General features: G+C 42.0%; 1 protein-coding gene across 1 annotated transcript; it reads right to left on the bottom strand.

The window, feature by feature from the left end:
• Positions 1–2,423: 2,423 nt before the first annotated feature.
• LOC101856011 (protein BCCIP homolog) lies at positions 2,424–16,690 on the bottom strand. Its single transcript, XM_005094317.3, has 7 exons — positions 16,011–16,690; positions 10,204–10,278; positions 8,363–8,446; positions 7,144–7,251; positions 6,413–6,597; positions 5,405–5,552; positions 2,424–3,541 (listed from the first exon to the last, which is right to left on the bottom strand). Exons 1-7 carry the CDS (start codon positions 16,110–16,112, stop codon positions 3,371–3,373), a joined length of 873 nt encoding a protein of 290 aa, XP_005094374.1. The 5' UTR covers positions 16,113–16,690; the 3' UTR covers positions 2,424–3,370.
• Positions 16,691–17,540: the final 850 nt, after the last annotated feature.

The raw sequence follows: 17,540 nt of genomic DNA, 5'->3' as shown, positions 1-17,540 counted from the left end.
CTCGAGTAATTACTCGAGTCCAGAGCAGATACTCGAGTGTGGACTCGAATCTTAATATGCTGGACTCGCACACCTCTAGTCACACGTGTGCAGGCCGCCCATCCGACCCCGACGCACGCCAGAATAGACACGTGCGCGTGCCAACAACGGCATGAAAGAAGGCCGCTGATTGGTGGCACGCAATCGGCTAAGCGAATAATGGTTCACGATGTAGGTGCAATGGATGGTTTCCGGGAATAGCCTAGATAAATCTAAAAGTTCGTTGTGGATAAAAAAAATGAGCGAAGCCTCGTCTGCGGGGACTGTTCCATCTGGAAGCGACCTCGTTGAATCCGAGCTTGCTAATTTAAGTGTTCGTTGAATCCGGGTTATTTTTTTTAATTGATTTTAAAGGAAAAAACCCCCTGGGGAATCCATCTCATTTCGTTGAATCCGAGCTCGTTGAATAGGAGGGCGTTCCACTGTAATGTTATATGTAGGCCAATTCTATAACCGATAGGCTCCGCGTTTTGATAATATAAAAGTTTATTCATTCATTTCAACAAGCACACAGCGGATTAAATCTTAGGGCGGTGTAGATAACTTCAGTAGGTCTACTTTACTTTGTCCCACATTCACACAAAGACAAAACTGAATCTCTGCAATACTGTTGTCCTCCCAACTCTGCTGTACGGTGCTGATATCAGGGCCAGTGTACCAAAGCCATGCCAAGAAGCTTAATCATTCCAAAATGCCTTATGAGAGTTCTTGTGAGTCAAATGGCATCATACCACATACCAGTACCAAAGTTACAACGTTCTCAAAATGAAAAACAAAGCAAATAATTTTAATCCCGATGTCTGTTTTCTTAGCTCAAAAGAACTAAAATTCGCAGGGCTGGCCATGTCGTAAGCTTTGTTTCAGAATCCCAAAGGCAGTATTCTGTTCTGAGCTGTCCTCGTGGTACCAAGTAACGGAAAGTTGAGTTGACGTACTAAAAATCTCGATCCCTCTCTCTTTGCGCGCGCGCGTGTGTATTACTATTTGTTTCTCTCTTTCTGTTCTCTCTCTCTGTCGCCCCCACCCCTCCCTCCCTTCAGTGGTTAATAGGGAGGGAGTGTTGTTGTTGTTAGTGGTCCAAGACAGTATAGCTCGTATAACTTATAACTGTGCCGGGTTGACATTACGATTATACACTGATGGCTGATGGTGGACAAGGTTTTGTGCCGCGATCGAAATCACAAGGGAGCCAGAAAAAAAATTCCGTCTTAGTAGACAGGGGGATTTAGGGGGTTTCTGAGACCCAGCTGATGGGATCAAGGGTCGCTTGTCTGGTCGACAAGCAGAGGTCAAAACTTCACATCTTTCCAGACCCCAACTACATTGCACCACCTCACCCATCAAGAGCAGGATGTCCCGTTCATATTTATTAAGTTATAGCCTACATGGTGCCCGTTGAGGGATCGGGTCGGTCTGCTAGCCAGATTGAGGGCGCAAAGCGATTATCGAGGCACAAGCCGATCGCCCCCGACTCATCGCTTAAAAAAGAAACACGCTCATTTTCAGGTGACGAGTCCGGCGAACGACCTGACCCCCATCCACAATGGGCACCCGGTATTAGAACAGGACACAATGGACTGAGCCACCACCACCATACGAAGTTCAAGATCGGAAATTCAGAGCAGTGTCAGTCCACAACCAGCAACCGAACAGGGACCTATCTCTTTTGCAAGTGCAAGTCTGCGCAATGCATGAGGCACTTAGAATTAGAAAGAAACATTGGCTCAACTCTAGGCAAAGAGGCCCAAAACTCTATTGAGGAAAGGAGGATCTGAGGCAAACAGCAGCTTTCGCACTAGACTGAGTTGTCCATTTATATTTAACTCTTTTTGAGCCACATCGGCCTTTACGTCACACACACTCACATATTTGTGTGAGTGTTCTTGGTGAAACACCAAACCAATGTGCCAGGATCTGGACAATATAGATGTATCTTATCTTATCCTTTGTTGCCATACAGGCTTTTATTGGCCTGACACACCTGCGGTGAGTGTAGGCTTTGAAATAAGAACATTCCACTCTAAATTTAGATGCTGACGTCCTAGGTTGTATAGTTTCACTGAAATATGTTGTTTAGATCAAAACAAAAACAATTTCTTTGTACACCTCCTGAACCTCAGAAAAACACAGAAATAATTCAATTCTGGGAAGTCAATAGCAGGCTGTCATTTTGGTTCTGCTGTGCAGACCTGCTGACCTATTTATGTTGCTAAGAGGGTTAAAGGTGAACAAGGGTCAAATATTTTCTCCTAACTGATTCACTTTTACTTTCAGGGAAAGCGCAAGGTAAAGTCAGGAGTAACTTCAAAACCAAGTGACGATTATAACTTTGGAGACGAAAACAACAAAACATGCATTAGGACAAAGCAACAACAACCAAAAAATTCAAGTTTTTATATTTTTATTTCACCTTTAGACCATTTGCATAAAAATATGCACTCAGAGGATGTTTAAAATAAAACCACAATCTTTAAAACACAGGCCTATTATAATTATGTGCATGGAACTTAACTTCATAATAACTGCTTAGATCTGACAGTCTCCACACATTATACAGGACTATATAGTACAAGGAGTTCCAATACCAGTTGTCCAATTTCACTAAGTCCTATGCCCTTAGCCTTCCTGTTGCAATTACTACATGACAAAAATATGTTCAGAAAAATACTGGTTACTGTCATGATAAGTTTCAACCTCACAAATAACACGCCAAGGGACACTTAAAAATTATTACCAACATTAAGCTTGATGGGCTTTGCAGGAAAAAAGGCCACAGAGACAGTTACTTCCCTGTCCACTGTGGAAAAGAATAACGAACTGTCAGGTAGAAACTCCCCCAAACTTGACACTGCGACAGAGCACCATTATTTTTCGTCCAGGACTTAATAATTGACGTAAAAAGCCAGCATTTAAGTTATATAACTCGATACTATAGGCTTTCATAAACTCTAACCTAACTGACCACTACCTAAAAAAAAAAAGAAAAAAAAGAGGCAAAACAATATAACAAGCAGTGAGTGAGGCACAAACTGTAAGAATGAAGTTTTTAATGACAAAGTCAAATGTAGAGGAAGAAGGAGAACTTAGACAAAAAGTTTTCTAAGAATAAATTACATAAAAAACGTTTCTCCCCAATGGAAATCCGTTACTACAAGCAATCAGCTTTTGCCTTTAGGTTGAAGCTCATAAAAGTAAAAAAAAGGCTTCTCACTATACTCAGGAGCAGCACAATAACATCTCATACTGCTCAGAGCTTTAAAAAAAAAAAAAACCTCTGAGAACTCAATATCAATCTATCAATTTCAACATCATTTAAAAATAAAATGCTTTATCATTTAGCAGGAATTTCTTGGCGCAGTTTGTCAATCAAATGACCCAGGGAACTGGCATCAAAGACCATAACAGTCCGCAATGCTTCCATATCTCCTTCATCATCCCACTGTCCGTCTGATATTGAATCCCTCTGCTCTGCTACAGAAAAAGTGAAGTTGAACTCACTCATCTGAAAAACAATGAAAAGAAAAAGATATTGAATACGGTACCTGTTGAGAAGTAAAACTTTTAAGGGTGGCAAAATCTAAAGTGAAACCCCAGGGCTTCTCCCTTGATAAAGTATTAGGTATTAAACCCATTAAATTATCTAAAGTCTGGAAAGCAAGCAACATCTCACCGCGCACCATTATTCGACTTTTAAATTCCAACGTCAAGTCTGTGCTCCTCTACAGCTGCGAAACTTGGAAGACAACAAAGACAGTACAGGGGAAACCATATATAACAGGCCCGGTAATAACAGGGATCCGGTAATAACAGGGATTTAAAAAATCCCCGTTATGTGTCACCAACGATGTCAATCGTAAGAGAAAATGCCTTTCAATTGACAAAAAAATTGAAATAGTCCAGGCTGTTGATAAAAAGCAAGCTCCACCGGCAGAGATTTGTCATCAGTTCGACATTCCACAAGGGTCGATTCACACCATTATCAAGGATAGAGAGAAGATCTGGATCGAAAGAAGACAAGACTACCCGATGCAGATGCTGTGGACCAAGCTCTTCTGATGTGGTTTAAGGAGGCAAGGGGAAAGTGAGTGCCAAAACCCCTGTTCGTGGGTACTTGTGGCAAGGACAACTACCCATGAATAAGTACAGCTGGATTAGTCCACAAATGCTTACTTTCCTTGCATTTCTGATTTAACAGGGATTGGATATAACAGGACTTTTTATCTACTCCCACCATCCCTGTTATATCAGGTTTCCACTGTACTTAATAAAGTCCAGACTTTCATCAACAGATGAATGAGGAGTATTCTAAGAATGAAGTGGCAGGATAGAATAAGAAATGAAGAGCTGTGGGAAAGGACAGGACAAAAGGATATAGAGGTAGAAATAGGACTAAGAAAGTGGCGATGGATTGGACACACCTTGAGAAAACCCATCGAAAACATCACAAGACAGTCGCAGCAGCGGAACCCACAGGGAGCACGAGGCAGGGGTAGGTCACAGGAAACATGGAGGAGATGCGTGGAAAGGGACATGAGAGTGATGAAGCTCACTTGGAATGAGCTTGGAAGGATGGCCCAGGACAGAGATAAATGTATACCCTGCCAGGGGTGAAAGGCATTGATGATGATAATTAAACCTGTAACTTATCAGACACTAAAATTGTCTAATGAAGGAAGACAATAAAAAATCAAGCCCTTCTAAATCAAACTAGTCTTGTTTAACACTTTGCGGTCACACAGCCAGTGGTACAAAAAACAACAACATCTGGTCACCCAGAAAAGGAGAGTAACTGCAAAGCACTTCTCAGGCCTGGCGCAGAATTGTGCCAGTTGAACGGAATGGATAAATTGTAAAATGAGGTAGATTGCAGAATGGAGGAAGGTCAAACAGGATGGGATGCTTATGGAACACTAATGCCTCAATTTTCTTACGCCAACAAACTGACTCAAGTTGAATGGTTTGATGGTGGGGGCACCGTGTATTCATTATCTATTTTTCCATTGCAGATGAGTTACGATTCTCTCACTATTACCAACATTTTTATAGCGAGCCTTATCATTCTAGCACACTGTGTATAGAGGTGAATAAAGAGGGAAAACCTGGAGTTGAGAAGTGTCTTGATAATCTCGAGTTCTCCTTATTCCCACTCATTACAAATGTAGGCCACACACTGTACCAGTATTCAATTCCATTGGTACATAAAACTACTTTCTATTTAAAGCAATCTTTGTACCACAAGATTGATATGAGGAAGTGAATAACATTTAAGTTGCCTATGCATAAAACTTTAAATAAAAGGGAATGAATTTAAACAACAATATCTTCAGTACAGATAATGTAATCAATTAAGTTTGAAAAATCTTACATCACAAAACAGCTGCTCTTCTGGATTGGAGTAGAAAACCTCAGCCCCCATGGCCCCTCCTTCTTTACTTCTGTAGGTTTTGCTAATTAAGACCAGGTGTGTGAAGTCAAATTTTTTCTTCTTCCTTACTGCCTTTTCAATGTCTGCCCTGAAATAAAGAAACATTTATTATAATCAAAAGCACTGTACCAATATATATTCAAACAAAAATCTGAAGAAAAAAAAATCGGAGATTCATGACTGAAAATGTGTCAGGCATATATATATATGAATATATCTATGTAAAACATCTATACTGTGAAGCTCTTTTGAATACATTCTCTTGAATTATCCTATTAATTTTTCTGTCTAACAGGAAGTTTCTAAACCTTTAATTGCTGCCATCTGTCAGTATTGGGCATATTGCAGTCATCATCACTAACATTTCATATCTTATTGTCCTTATTGTTTCCATTATAGACAGGAAATACTAAGCCACTAACACAACTTGTAAGAAGGAAGGAATTTACAATCCCTTTTACAACAAGATCACAGGAATACAACCATTACTTTTTGGTTTATGCATACTAAAACATCAGACTTTAAATTATTATTTAAAAAAAAAAAAAAAAAAATCAGTCTAAGGAGTCCTACATCACTCACTTGAACTTGCTTGTCCTAACCTATAAATTCTGGTAAAATGCAAAAACTAATTTTACCCAAACAGAGGTAACTTTTAGAACTGTCAAAGAATGTTTTACGTGAAAAACTTCAACATGGGAGCTAAGTAATTTTCCTTCCATATTTGAGAGGCTAGGTTCTCAATCCTGCCTACCATAAGATTTGGGGGTGTAGAAACTTGACCCCCCCCCCCCCCCCCATACACTAGCGGGAATCTAACTCCCAATATTCAGGTTGACAGGCATACACCAGACTTGTTACGCTACTGAGCCCTTTGTTATTTTCTTTGGTTTTAAAGGTTGTCTATTTTAACATGCATAGAGGAGAAAGAGAGAAGTCATGACTCACTTCAAAGATTCATATGATGGAAGGGCCACCTGTGGCGGTATGTTGATAAACCTCTCGCTGATCAGCAAACCAACTTGTTTCGATGGATCTCCCAACAATTTCCTCATGAGACCAGGCTCTCCCTTATATGCTTCTTCACATTTTGATGTCAAGAATTCATTGATTTTCTCAATGCAGGACAAGCTCTAAAAAGATGAAAAAAAGTGTGTTTTAGTTATCAAATACCTGTCAGGAATAAGAAAGCAGGGCACAAAGTGTAGGCTGTACAATTTAAAAATGCACTCTTGTCTACCCTGCTCTAGTGGTTTCATGGACGAAATGTTTTCGTAACGGGGGCCTGCCTCACCAACATTATAAGCCAGAGAGTCCTCCACAGTGGCCGACTCTTGAATAGGTTTATTCTAAGGTATGTAAATTAACCTACTCTCGATAAAAATTACATGCTACTCTTACTTTTGAAATTATGCTACTGCTGTAACCTTTCTTTTGCCACAACATTTAGATTCATAGCACACAGGGGAGGTGTTAATTGTACTGACAACGTAAAGAGTGGGCTGAACATACATGACAAGAATGGTATCAGCCCATTCCATTTCTCAATAACCTCATAGACATAAACCAGCTTAAGAAGAAACTGAAGTTGAAAAAGTGCTGGTATATAGTTATATTGATATCTAACACTGCTTTATTGATAACATGTGAACTTCTTGCAGATGAAAAAGACCTCATACCTGATTTTCTGAAATATTGACCACAGTATTGATAGCAAAAACATTATCTCTGTCATCGTCATCACTTTCTTCGTCACTGTCTTCATCACTGCCAGTTCCAAAGTCTTGCTGTTGACATAGTGCACATAATACAAATGAATCAATACATATTCACTTCAAACGTAAAACATAATGCAGATTTTTGGCTGATTTTCTAAAAGACAATTAAAAAAACAAAACAACCCCCCCCCCCCTCCCCACACACACACAATATTGAGTGTTCCTCTTTCTCCGTGAAGGGTGAAAAAGTCAGTAGACAGCTCCCTCAACTATAAATCTCAATCATAGCTTATCACAGAAACAATGCTAATTTAAAAATAAAGTAACCAAAAATTAAAGAAAACGTGCATTAGTCAGAAAAGTTTAGGAGCATTTATCGCAGTTTCTTATTACTGCCTGTTCACTTTTGTCTCACTGCGACTAAAACAAGATAAAACCGAATAGCTCTATATAATATTCTCAGATCTTTGTATGTGGGTCTACAAATTGGTCGTTGGTAAACCAACAAAATCTAACAGCCCATTCATGAAGGTCACTGCAAACTAAGTTTCTGATACAGTTTCTTTGATTTTAGCTTGGAGTGGGTTAAAAAATTATTCGAAATATACAGCACATGCCAAAACATTTGAAAAAGTTGACTATTTTCATCGACATCAGACTTTCATGTACGCTTATGAAACACGGTCCAACAGCCGATGCCGATGAGTATTTTAATTTTTTTGTGACTTGAGCAGAAAAGTCTAGACAATCGTGGGATAAAATCTACAAGCTTACACTTATATGTGGGGACAGCGGGGTGCTGTCTCAAAATGAGCAATTTTTAGGCTATGCTGCAATAAAATAATTATGTTAGTGATTCTGCGTTAGCATCCAAAAGGTGGCTTTTTAATATATGGCCCAAATAGAGAGACGTTTTTATTAATGGATCATGATTTAAAATTTAAAAAAATAAAATGAGCGAGAATTTTTTGTGTGAACACGTACACACAAAAATGAACAAGCTATTGAGAACATTAAAAATATCAGATACTCCAACTAATAATGCCACTGCTCATGACAAAGGAAAAATTTGCAAAGATTTAAAAATATTTATAAATAATTTAACATTGGAACTCCTCTACAGTAAAAACTAACTCTGCCTACATTGTGACCATCATAATGATCTACTTTTAGAAAATACCTTTAAAACCGATCCAATAAAGTCCTGAGCAATGATCACATTTGCCAGCTCCGACAGGTCATCGTTGATATGCTTCACAAAGAGCTGCAGAAAAAGTATTTTGTGTAGTAAATGATTTAATCATATAGAGTACTGTGTATATCATCTTTGCATGCAGTAGCTTCAAATGCTGATTTTTGGCAATAGAAACATGTTTCACGATTACAATACTGACGGTTACAAATAAATCAATAAAAGTAGTACTTTATTATGTCTTGAAGCATTCATAATTGTTGAGCCGAGTTGAGCCCCCAAAGAATTAAAAATCAACACTAGAAAAGGGATGAACAGTGGAAAATTTTGAAGCATAACTGGACCAAAAACTTTTTCATCTTCAATCTACAATATTACATTAATCTTTTAATCTTTGGCGACACTTTTACAATTAGAAAGATAGAAAAATTTAACTCTTGCAAAAATAAAAGCTGTATCAATGAGCCTGTAGACTTTCTTGCAACATTTGCAATTTCAGTCTTATCATGGTTCTGAACCACAGAGACTAAGCTACCACTGAGCACAATATAAAAAAGAAGTAGCCTCCACCTAAGTGCACCCTGCTCGGGAGGGCCCCTTACCGTGCGTTAAAGTGAACCCGAAGGGGGGGGGGGGGGTGTGTGTGTGTGTGTGGGGGGAAGAATGCAACCATCTCATTTTCTTCTTACCTCTTTTGGGGTGGCCATAGCTTTCACCTGTAATAGGTACTACGGTTACGTCTACAAAGTAGGACATACTCTCTGTAATGATGTGCACTTATACAGTAGTCTAGTCTCTGCCTAAGATTCCGGTGCTAGGGAGCAAGGATAATGCGGGATCTTAACTGACGTGCCAAGGGAAGAATCCATAGTGACCCATGTTCAGGCCCACAACCGATAAACCCTTTACTCTAAAATAAACTGAGGTGACCCCTGGGTGGGTTTATGATTTATGGCGAACAAAGAGTAGTCAACCTTGATGACCAATCTCAGCAGCACGGGGCATGCCATTTTCACTTATTATTCTATCGTGAGTCTCATACACTTATCCCATTGCCAGTCTGAATATTATAGCTTTCCATCTCTGACTGAGTTCCCCGACTTTGTCGTTATGCACTATTGAGTTGTGACCACACTAATTAAAATTCAGTCTGTCTCGCAAATTCGGGAGTAGAGACAACTGTTGCTGTGGTCAGGGAAGAGTTCACTGTTCGATGTAATCACGCATGGAGTGAACTTGTAGGGCATACCCACCCAGCATGTGATGTAAGTTTACATGGAGAACTCAGACGCGAGTGTCATGTTTGGGAAAAACAAACGCACGTGCGAATTCACACCTTGGTGTAATCCTGTCAGAAACAAACATAGAACTGTTTGAGTGGAGAGTGCCTTTGTACAGTGGTGCGCTCTTCACCCATCGAGCCTGTGGGGAGGAGGATGAGACTATGGACCACGTGTTCTTGAAATGTCCCGTTAACTATCATTCATGCAAGAACATGTCTACTGGGACATTTCAAAGACCCATGTTCAGCACTCTTCAAGGACCCCCAAGCGAGTTTTGAGTTGCTGTCTGACCGCTTATGACGCCACAGTGCCAGAAGAGAGAGGGAGAGAGGGGGGGAGGGAGGGAGGGAGAGAGAGAGAGAGAGAGAGAGAGAGAGAGAGAGAGAGAGAGAGAGAGAGATAGAGAGATAGATTGTGTGCTTTCTAAGCCGAGACTAATGTCACCCTAACAGCAAAAACACCAGTTACAGTAAATGTGTAGGCCTATGTAATAATACGTATATATCTATACTATATGTGTATATTTGATATGTTTTTATCTCAAACCTGTTGCAAAAGACGCTTGACGCCATGGAAGTCAGAGTCTGATGGTGGCCTTGCATCAAATGCTACGTCAATGACCTGAAGAAAGGCAAAACACAAAATTGTGATTCATGCTATGTTTTTTAACTCAAAACTTTAGGGAAAGCAAAGAGTAAAAGTCGTCGACACAAGAGAAGCTATGACTCATAGTTAGTCAAACATAACATGGGTACTAAAACTAAATTAGTAATTTTAATGGCCACCTCTATTCGGACTCAATTCCGAAAATGGATTTTATCTATTCGGACTCAGGTCAGAAAAAAATGTTTTATTTGGACTCGGCTTCTAAGTTAGTTAAAAGAGTGTAACAATGTTGCATAAATATAACTCAATCACGGTAACCGGGTACTTAGTTGCACGGGCCCCTTGAGCTAGGAGCACGGTAACTGCTTTGCTCCCTTCATGACCTTGACGTCTGTCATTCCCTCCCCACGCTTTTTGTGTGTTCTGAGCGGAATGTAAGCAGTAAGCACAATGAGACCATCTATGGCCTGTTTCCCATTGTTATTTTTTATCTGGATCCCAAAAATAACAAGATGGCACAGCACAGCTATATATAAATGTATTCCATATAGATTGAAAACAATTCTAATTAGAAACTTCTCCACCCTAACCCCATCCATTTAATCATTTATGCATTAGGTCTAGTGTGCTTAAATATGCTCAAAGAAAAATGCATGTAAATTGTAAATTAAAAAAGTTGCAAATATACCATAAGTGGAAAGTCCATTTATTTAGATCTATTCATACACATACTTGTTGGGATATAACGAACAGTTGTCATGCAGTAGAACATGGCTATAGCGGGACTTCAGGTTCTAGAAGAAAAATAAATCCCTCTGTCTGCAAGTTCCCGCAATAGGAATTAGTGTTGGCAGCGGTACCAGCGAAACCCACTGCCAGTCCTTTCCTGGCACTGGGTGTCGAGAACCGTTGGCTGTGCGTCTCGCGTATAGCGCCACGATCAGAGCCTCCCGCACCCCCCCTCACATGTGCATCTCTCCGCACCACCTCTACCAGCCACATGCCCCACCTCACTCATCACTGGACGACCAATCACAACGCCGCACTGCTGACTTTCTGTTTGGAGCCCGCCTGCTACAGCCCCCCATCCTCCAACCCCCTTCTCCCAGCTAGAGCTCGCTCAATCTCTCCAGCTGTAGCCTATCCAAGTTCGGGACTTTCCTTTCCCCGCTAAACCCAAGCATAAGTATTTGAGTTTTCATAGGAAAAAGAGGGATTCTGGTAAAGTCCCGCTGTAGTGGGTGCCGCTATAGTCTTGTTCTACCGTACGAGGAATGTTTAAGTAGTAAAAAATAGGCTTACTAATGCCTAATTTTGAAGGTCATCTTTAACCTCGACCATGGGGCGGGGTCAGATGGAGCAGCTGTGCATCTAGCTCAAATGAAAGCGAGTTGCATAACACGATACTTCTGTGTAGAATGAAGGTGGACCTTCCGGTTACCGTGTATGTAGATTCGGAGATAAGATCTACGTGCCCGGTCACCGTGTACGTATACACTCCGTAGTAGAAAGTGGGCATGAGATGGGAGGGAAAGTATAGGAATACCAAACAGTCTACCTTTCTCTCTCTAAATTGACCTTCGGACAACTTTGTCAACTGTTAGATCTAGTTAAGTAGTGTTAGGAGACTCAACTCAACAAGCGGATAGTTAAAGAACATTAGGAGTATGCCATTGGCAGATATTTATAGTAACAGCCATCTTGGTTGACCTCACAAGGGGGATGCCAGCCGCCTCATCACCTGATCATGATTATTGATTATAAAAATAGCGGTGATTTTGCGAAGTGGAAGCGCGCAGTTTTCACTGGCACTTGACAGTGTTCAAGTTGACTAGACTAGATCTGATAGATTACAAGGCACTTCTTTGTAAAACTCTTTCGTCTTCTATAAAGTCAAAATGAAGTTGAAGCAGTTGAGAGGTCAGTATTATAAAGTTGAATCCATTTTTTTATATGTAGACAGCTACAAAGCAGTCTGGGGGGTATAGGGTGGGGGTGACGATATGGCAGTTAATGCTGTGATAGCTCGCGCTGTGTCAGTCTTCAAACCGATGACACTCGCCTGCAACTACGAGCAGTTAAGTGATGTGGTGTGCTGGCAAGATGTTGGAAGACATAATAAGACTTTGACTTCCACCTCTCTCTCATCCCCTCCTTCGTGTCCCTCTCGCACTCCATCCTCATATTTTATTCATTCTCTCAATATCTTTCCCTGAGATCCCCATTAAATTCAAGACTGGACACATTTTTTCCTCCCCTCCCCTTTTAACCCCCCTTACCCACCCCGCAAAAAAAAAAAAAAAACCCCACAAGGGAAGAACTGGGGAAATGGCATTTGTACGGCAGGTGGTAGTCTTATTATGTCTTATACAGCTGGTCCACTTTTTTCTCCCCCCTCCTATCTCTCCACTTCTCCCCGCCCTGCCCCTCCCTTCTGCCCACCTTTCCCCTCTCCCACAATACAGTCGGTGGTCACCCCTTGGACTATCCCGACCCTGTGACTGGCTCATTGTCCACTGTGTACGTGTGTGTATCTGTGTGTGTGAGAGTAAGTGTGTGGGTGTATGTACGTGTGTGTGTATGTGTGAGTGTACATCATGTGAGTAAGTCAAGTAAGTCAGTCTGTGGAACAAGGATTCTTTTGCCAAGAGGTCCACTTGCTTGTTTCCTTGAATGTTCACATGGCTGGGTAGCCATGGGAACACGGTACTTTCCCCGTTTCAGCCAAAACGTGTATTTTTGGTCGTAACCTAACTATTTTTGGGTGTAAGAGTGTGTAGTTTGTAAGTGAGGAGATGCAAGACAGAGGACACAACGAGGACACACGGTTGCGTGTCGGCATCACGACTGGCTATGGCCGAACTTCTGGCACTTGAAACAGCGCGGAGGCTTCAGCATATAGGGGCGCACGACAAGGAGCAAATATGATGCCGGAAAGGTGGCTGGAGGGAGACACGAATCAAAAATCTGAATGATTCGGTTAGTTTCAAGGGTGGTCTCCCCCTGCCGAAGAGTAATCCGGTGGGCGTGGGTCACACCCTCCCAATTTGCCACAGTGCAATTTCCTCCATGCTGCAGCCCTTCAATTCAGGGCTACGACGGACGCTGCCCTTCGAGCAGTTCAACTTTTGATACCGCACGGATGTACATGGAACATCGCCGAAGGTCATGGTGTTCAGGAGCTTGTTCATTTCTGTCTCCTTCTTGCTCTGTTGCGCACTTGACAAGGATAGCACCACAGGAAAGCTTCTGAACATTCGTGGGAATGTATCCCAGAACTTCACGTAGTGCAGACCTGCCACTCTATGAAATCTAAAAATCAGGATTTCTGAGTTAAAAAATCAGGATCTGGTGAAAAAAATCGGGACCAACGGCAAATCAGCCATAAAGGGCACTGGGGAAGGCGGGGTCCTGGTTCCCTTTTAAGAGGCAAGTATGCAAGGCAAAACTTTGACAGCATATATGTACTCGAGTCGAAGTTGGATAGACTGGGGGAGCGAAGGTCGCAGTGATGCTGAAACACTCGTAGTTTTGAAAATAGCTGACACGTAACTCTAATCATCCATGCAAACCGCCCGCGTTTAACAACGTTTGACTTCCATCACATCGAAAAAAAGATCGCGCCAAGGTTGTTCCTTTTTTTTCTTATTCCTTTCCCCTTAATTAGTACCTGTATCACGGCACGCACTTTAAGCCCAAGTGTCAAAACAATACCCCCACCCCCTCCCCCCGGCCGTCCACACTGGTTAAGTCCCGAAAAACGCCTCGACCAATGCGACCGGTGTGAATGAACTTTGTTGACCCCGACAGCCGACGGTCCCCGGCACACGCGCTACTCACCACGCGTACGAGGTCATGTCATGTGATGCGAGTGAGCGTTTGAAACTAGGTCGATTTTAGTTTAAATAACGTGCGTTAATCATCTACTAGACCTAGATTCGGCATAGATGCTTTAGAAAATAGCGTTCCAAGTTCTTGCAGATAAAAAGTCCAGTCGGTGTTTCCAAGCTAAAGAGATTGCAGAACTTTTTATATTTTTTTCTAAGAATCAGACGCAACAGACGCAACCACGAAAAATCAGGATACTGGCGATCGAAATCGGGAAAACCAGGACGCTTGAGATTTGGGGCAAAAAATCGGGATATCCCGATTAAATCGGGATGAGTGGCAGGTCTGCGTAGTGCATCTCCTGTCTTGAACAGATTCAGATCAGTGATTTTCTTCAGTGCGTCTTCTGCACTGAAAATGGCCACGTACGGCTGCCATGGAAGCTCAGTTGGAGGAGGGAGGGCAGAGGCAGCCGCACCCGCTTCGGCGAGCCGAGACTTCTTGTTTGTTGGGAGCTGGGGAAGGGTCTTTAGAAAGTGAGGGTTCCACAATGTGTTTGGATCGTGTTTAGACTCTGGGGCTCCCCTCCCGCCATCAAGCCCAACAAGGGGGCACATAGCTCGGATGACCAGAGCAGTGCCAGGGCTATCCCGGAGCTATACTCTTCACCAGAGAGCAAAATACCCATCCGTTAAGATTGACCCAGGGACTGAAGGGGTTTCTTTCAGCTCACAACGGATTGAGTTGCATTGGCCGTGCCACCCTCCAGTCTAAGAGGAAAACCTGGGCCAAAGAGGTGTGTTGGCGAGGGAAAGTCCGCAAACTGATCTTACTCAACCTCCAGGTACCCGGTTTCCCTCCGCACGGGAGTAGCGTTGTACCCGAAATCCAAAGGGTTCGGGTCCGTGTGCGCCACCTCGTCATTTGTGGGGTTTCACCTCCTACAGACGGGGTAGTGGGTCTGTTTATATCCCTGACCCACGGGGGGCATGAATCTGTTGTCGTCAGCTGATGTCGCTGGTGGTTTTGCTCTTCAGTGAGTCATTGATGATGGCTTTTGTGTGTGTGTGTATGTGTGTCTTTGTTTGAGAGTGCACGCGCGCGTGTGTGCACATATGTGTGTGAGCATGTGGCATTGTAACAGTGACATTGTGTGTGTCAGTACAAGTTATAAAGCATTAAACAAGGAGACATACATTTCTTTGTCCTTCCTTTTTTATACCCCCCATCCCCCCTTCACCCTGCTCCTCTTTCCAGTTTTAAAGTGATGTGGTGTTTCTTCCCCTTCATCTTCACCCCACAAGCAGCCCCCCCCCCCTACTGCCTTCCCGCTTTGAGTCTTTCCTGTAATTTGGTTCCCCCTAGCCCCTAGTATACAGCATTTGCAACTCACAGTAATTTGCAAGCCTTGTAGTTTTGATTTAGATCTGCTCAATTTGCAGCTTAGTGTCCTATTCAGCCCAGATCTCTTGTAAGTGCTTAATTTCTTTTCCTTACAAAACTGTAAAAGAAACGATACGGATCGAAAGTCGAAAGGGTCGATCATGCACTGCGTTGTTGAACTTCGTTTGAACTTGCTTTTGTATGTAGGCTTATAAATTCTTAGTCTTCTTCTTCTCAATTTATGAGTGTACAGCATCAGAATCAATCTTCATACGTAGGCTTATGCTTAGGCAAGTCTTCTTCTTAATTTACATAGTGTACAGCATCAGAATCACAATCTGGGCCTGGGCGGTGAAGAAGGGTGCTGCACATCTCACATCGTGCGATCGTGTTGCCACCATCATGACTGAAAACAAAGTGGGAATCTCGCAATGTCGTCAACCAAGATGGCTCTTACTATAAATATCGGCCAATGGCGTACTCCTTTATGTTTTCTAACTATCCGCTTGTCTTTACTCAGTCCAGAATCAACTTACCTTTCCAACATTTTCATCAATTTCTTCTTCTTCAGAGTAGTCCTCTTCACTGTTGTTGATTTCGTTTTCTTCTTCTACATGTTTGCCTTCCATTTTGCACATCCAACACAGAGAAAAAACTCAACAAGGAAAATAACACTTCTTGTAAAAGTCCAAGACGACCAAGTCCAAGCCAAGGGAGTAGGAATTTGTCAATTTTCTTGGTCAATACCACGTACTGTAGATCTAATAGTAATAGTCAGGAGTCAATGGATCATAAACAGACACACACGTACAAGAACGGGATATAATATGAGCAACCTGGGTTATAATCCTTTCATTCTTCGCTACAACTGCCACTACTATCTAAGTCTACTAGATTTAGATCTACCCCTCCCTTTCTAGTCTATTCTCGGCTTGCACATTACACTCAGTAAGCTATTGCACACACGAGTGGAAACAACAATGTGTTTGAGCCTTGTGCTGTTATGTTTGCCAGATTTCGGTATTGGCAATCGACTAGCAGAATGAAAGTGTATTATCAAGAAGTGTATAACGATGGTGTATAGCAATTTTTCGCTATGAACGCTAATATAAGTATGTCAAAAGTAAATTAGATGATATTGCAAACGTCTCTGTGAAAAAACCCCCACTTAATCCAGGACCATAAGGCTCTCATTAATCAGCGAGGAACCGTACGAAGTAATTTGCCAACTCGGTAGATCTACTGCGACGGTCTACAAGGGAAATCACTCCCAATACTAATATGTCCAGATTAATCATCCTAAATTCTTTTATCAACGCTTTCCCCTCGAAGCACAACAGGATAATACGGGGTGCCCACTACGGCTTGATCGGAGCGACTACCCGACTCGATCGCCTGAAACAAACAAGTTACACGTTTGTTTTTGAGGCGACCGAGTCGGGCCATCGGCGCGATCGGCTGATCTCATCCGTAGTGGGCACCCCGTATCATAATAACATTTTTATTTACTGCTATCATCATCGTTGTTCTCATTGACGGTGTCGCACTGATGAAAATGTTGAAGTTTTTATATGACGACTATTGTTTTTTCAAATTAATTTATTAACCTTATTTTTTTTAAATCTTATATTCTACAACACATGGCACCGTTTACTACACATGTAAATAAGCATGTAGGGCATACATTATTAATTCCTATTATCCGACGGTTGAAAGGGAAGCGTTCAAAATAAATCGTCGGATAATTTCTTTGTGGGTTTTTACTGTAAGCTTTCTATTTATGCTGGCCACCTCTATTCTCACCCGGAGTGAGAATAGTGCAGGCGAGTCTTGTGGCTATTCTCACCCGGTGCGCGTTCACCAAATTTTGCGTTCACCCTAAACCACAGAATTCTACACTGTGATAACAGAAAAATTGTAGAATTCTGTGCCGTGAACAAACGTTCCATTACAACTGTAGCCTACTAAAAGCGTACAATTTTGTCTGTGGGCAGTGGAGAGAGAGAGAGAAAGAGAGAGAGAGAGGAGTAGCGCGAGAATTTCCAGGCAAAACAAAATGGCGACCC

This window comes from Aplysia californica, unplaced genomic scaffold, assembly GCF_000002075.1.
Source record: "Aplysia californica isolate F4 #8 unplaced genomic scaffold, AplCal3.0 scaffold00079, whole genome shotgun sequence".
Classification (NCBI taxonomy): Eukaryota; Metazoa; Mollusca; class Gastropoda; order Aplysiida; family Aplysiidae; genus Aplysia; species Aplysia californica.
This window is presented reverse-complemented; position numbering and strand designations above follow the sequence as displayed.

Coding starts and splice junctions, on each gene's coding strand:
- LOC101856011 (XM_005094317.3), bottom strand. CDS start 16,112: ATGTGCAAAATGGAAGGCAAACATGTAGAAGAAGAAAACGAAATCAAC. Junction 6,598..7,143: donor TCAATATTTCAGAAAATCAG/GTATGAGGTCTT, acceptor TCATCTTTTTAG/AGCTTGTCCTGCATTGAGAA. Junction 5,553..6,412: donor CCATCATATGAATCTTTGAA/GTGAGTCATGAC, acceptor TCTTTATTTCAG/GGCAGACATTGAAAAGGCAG.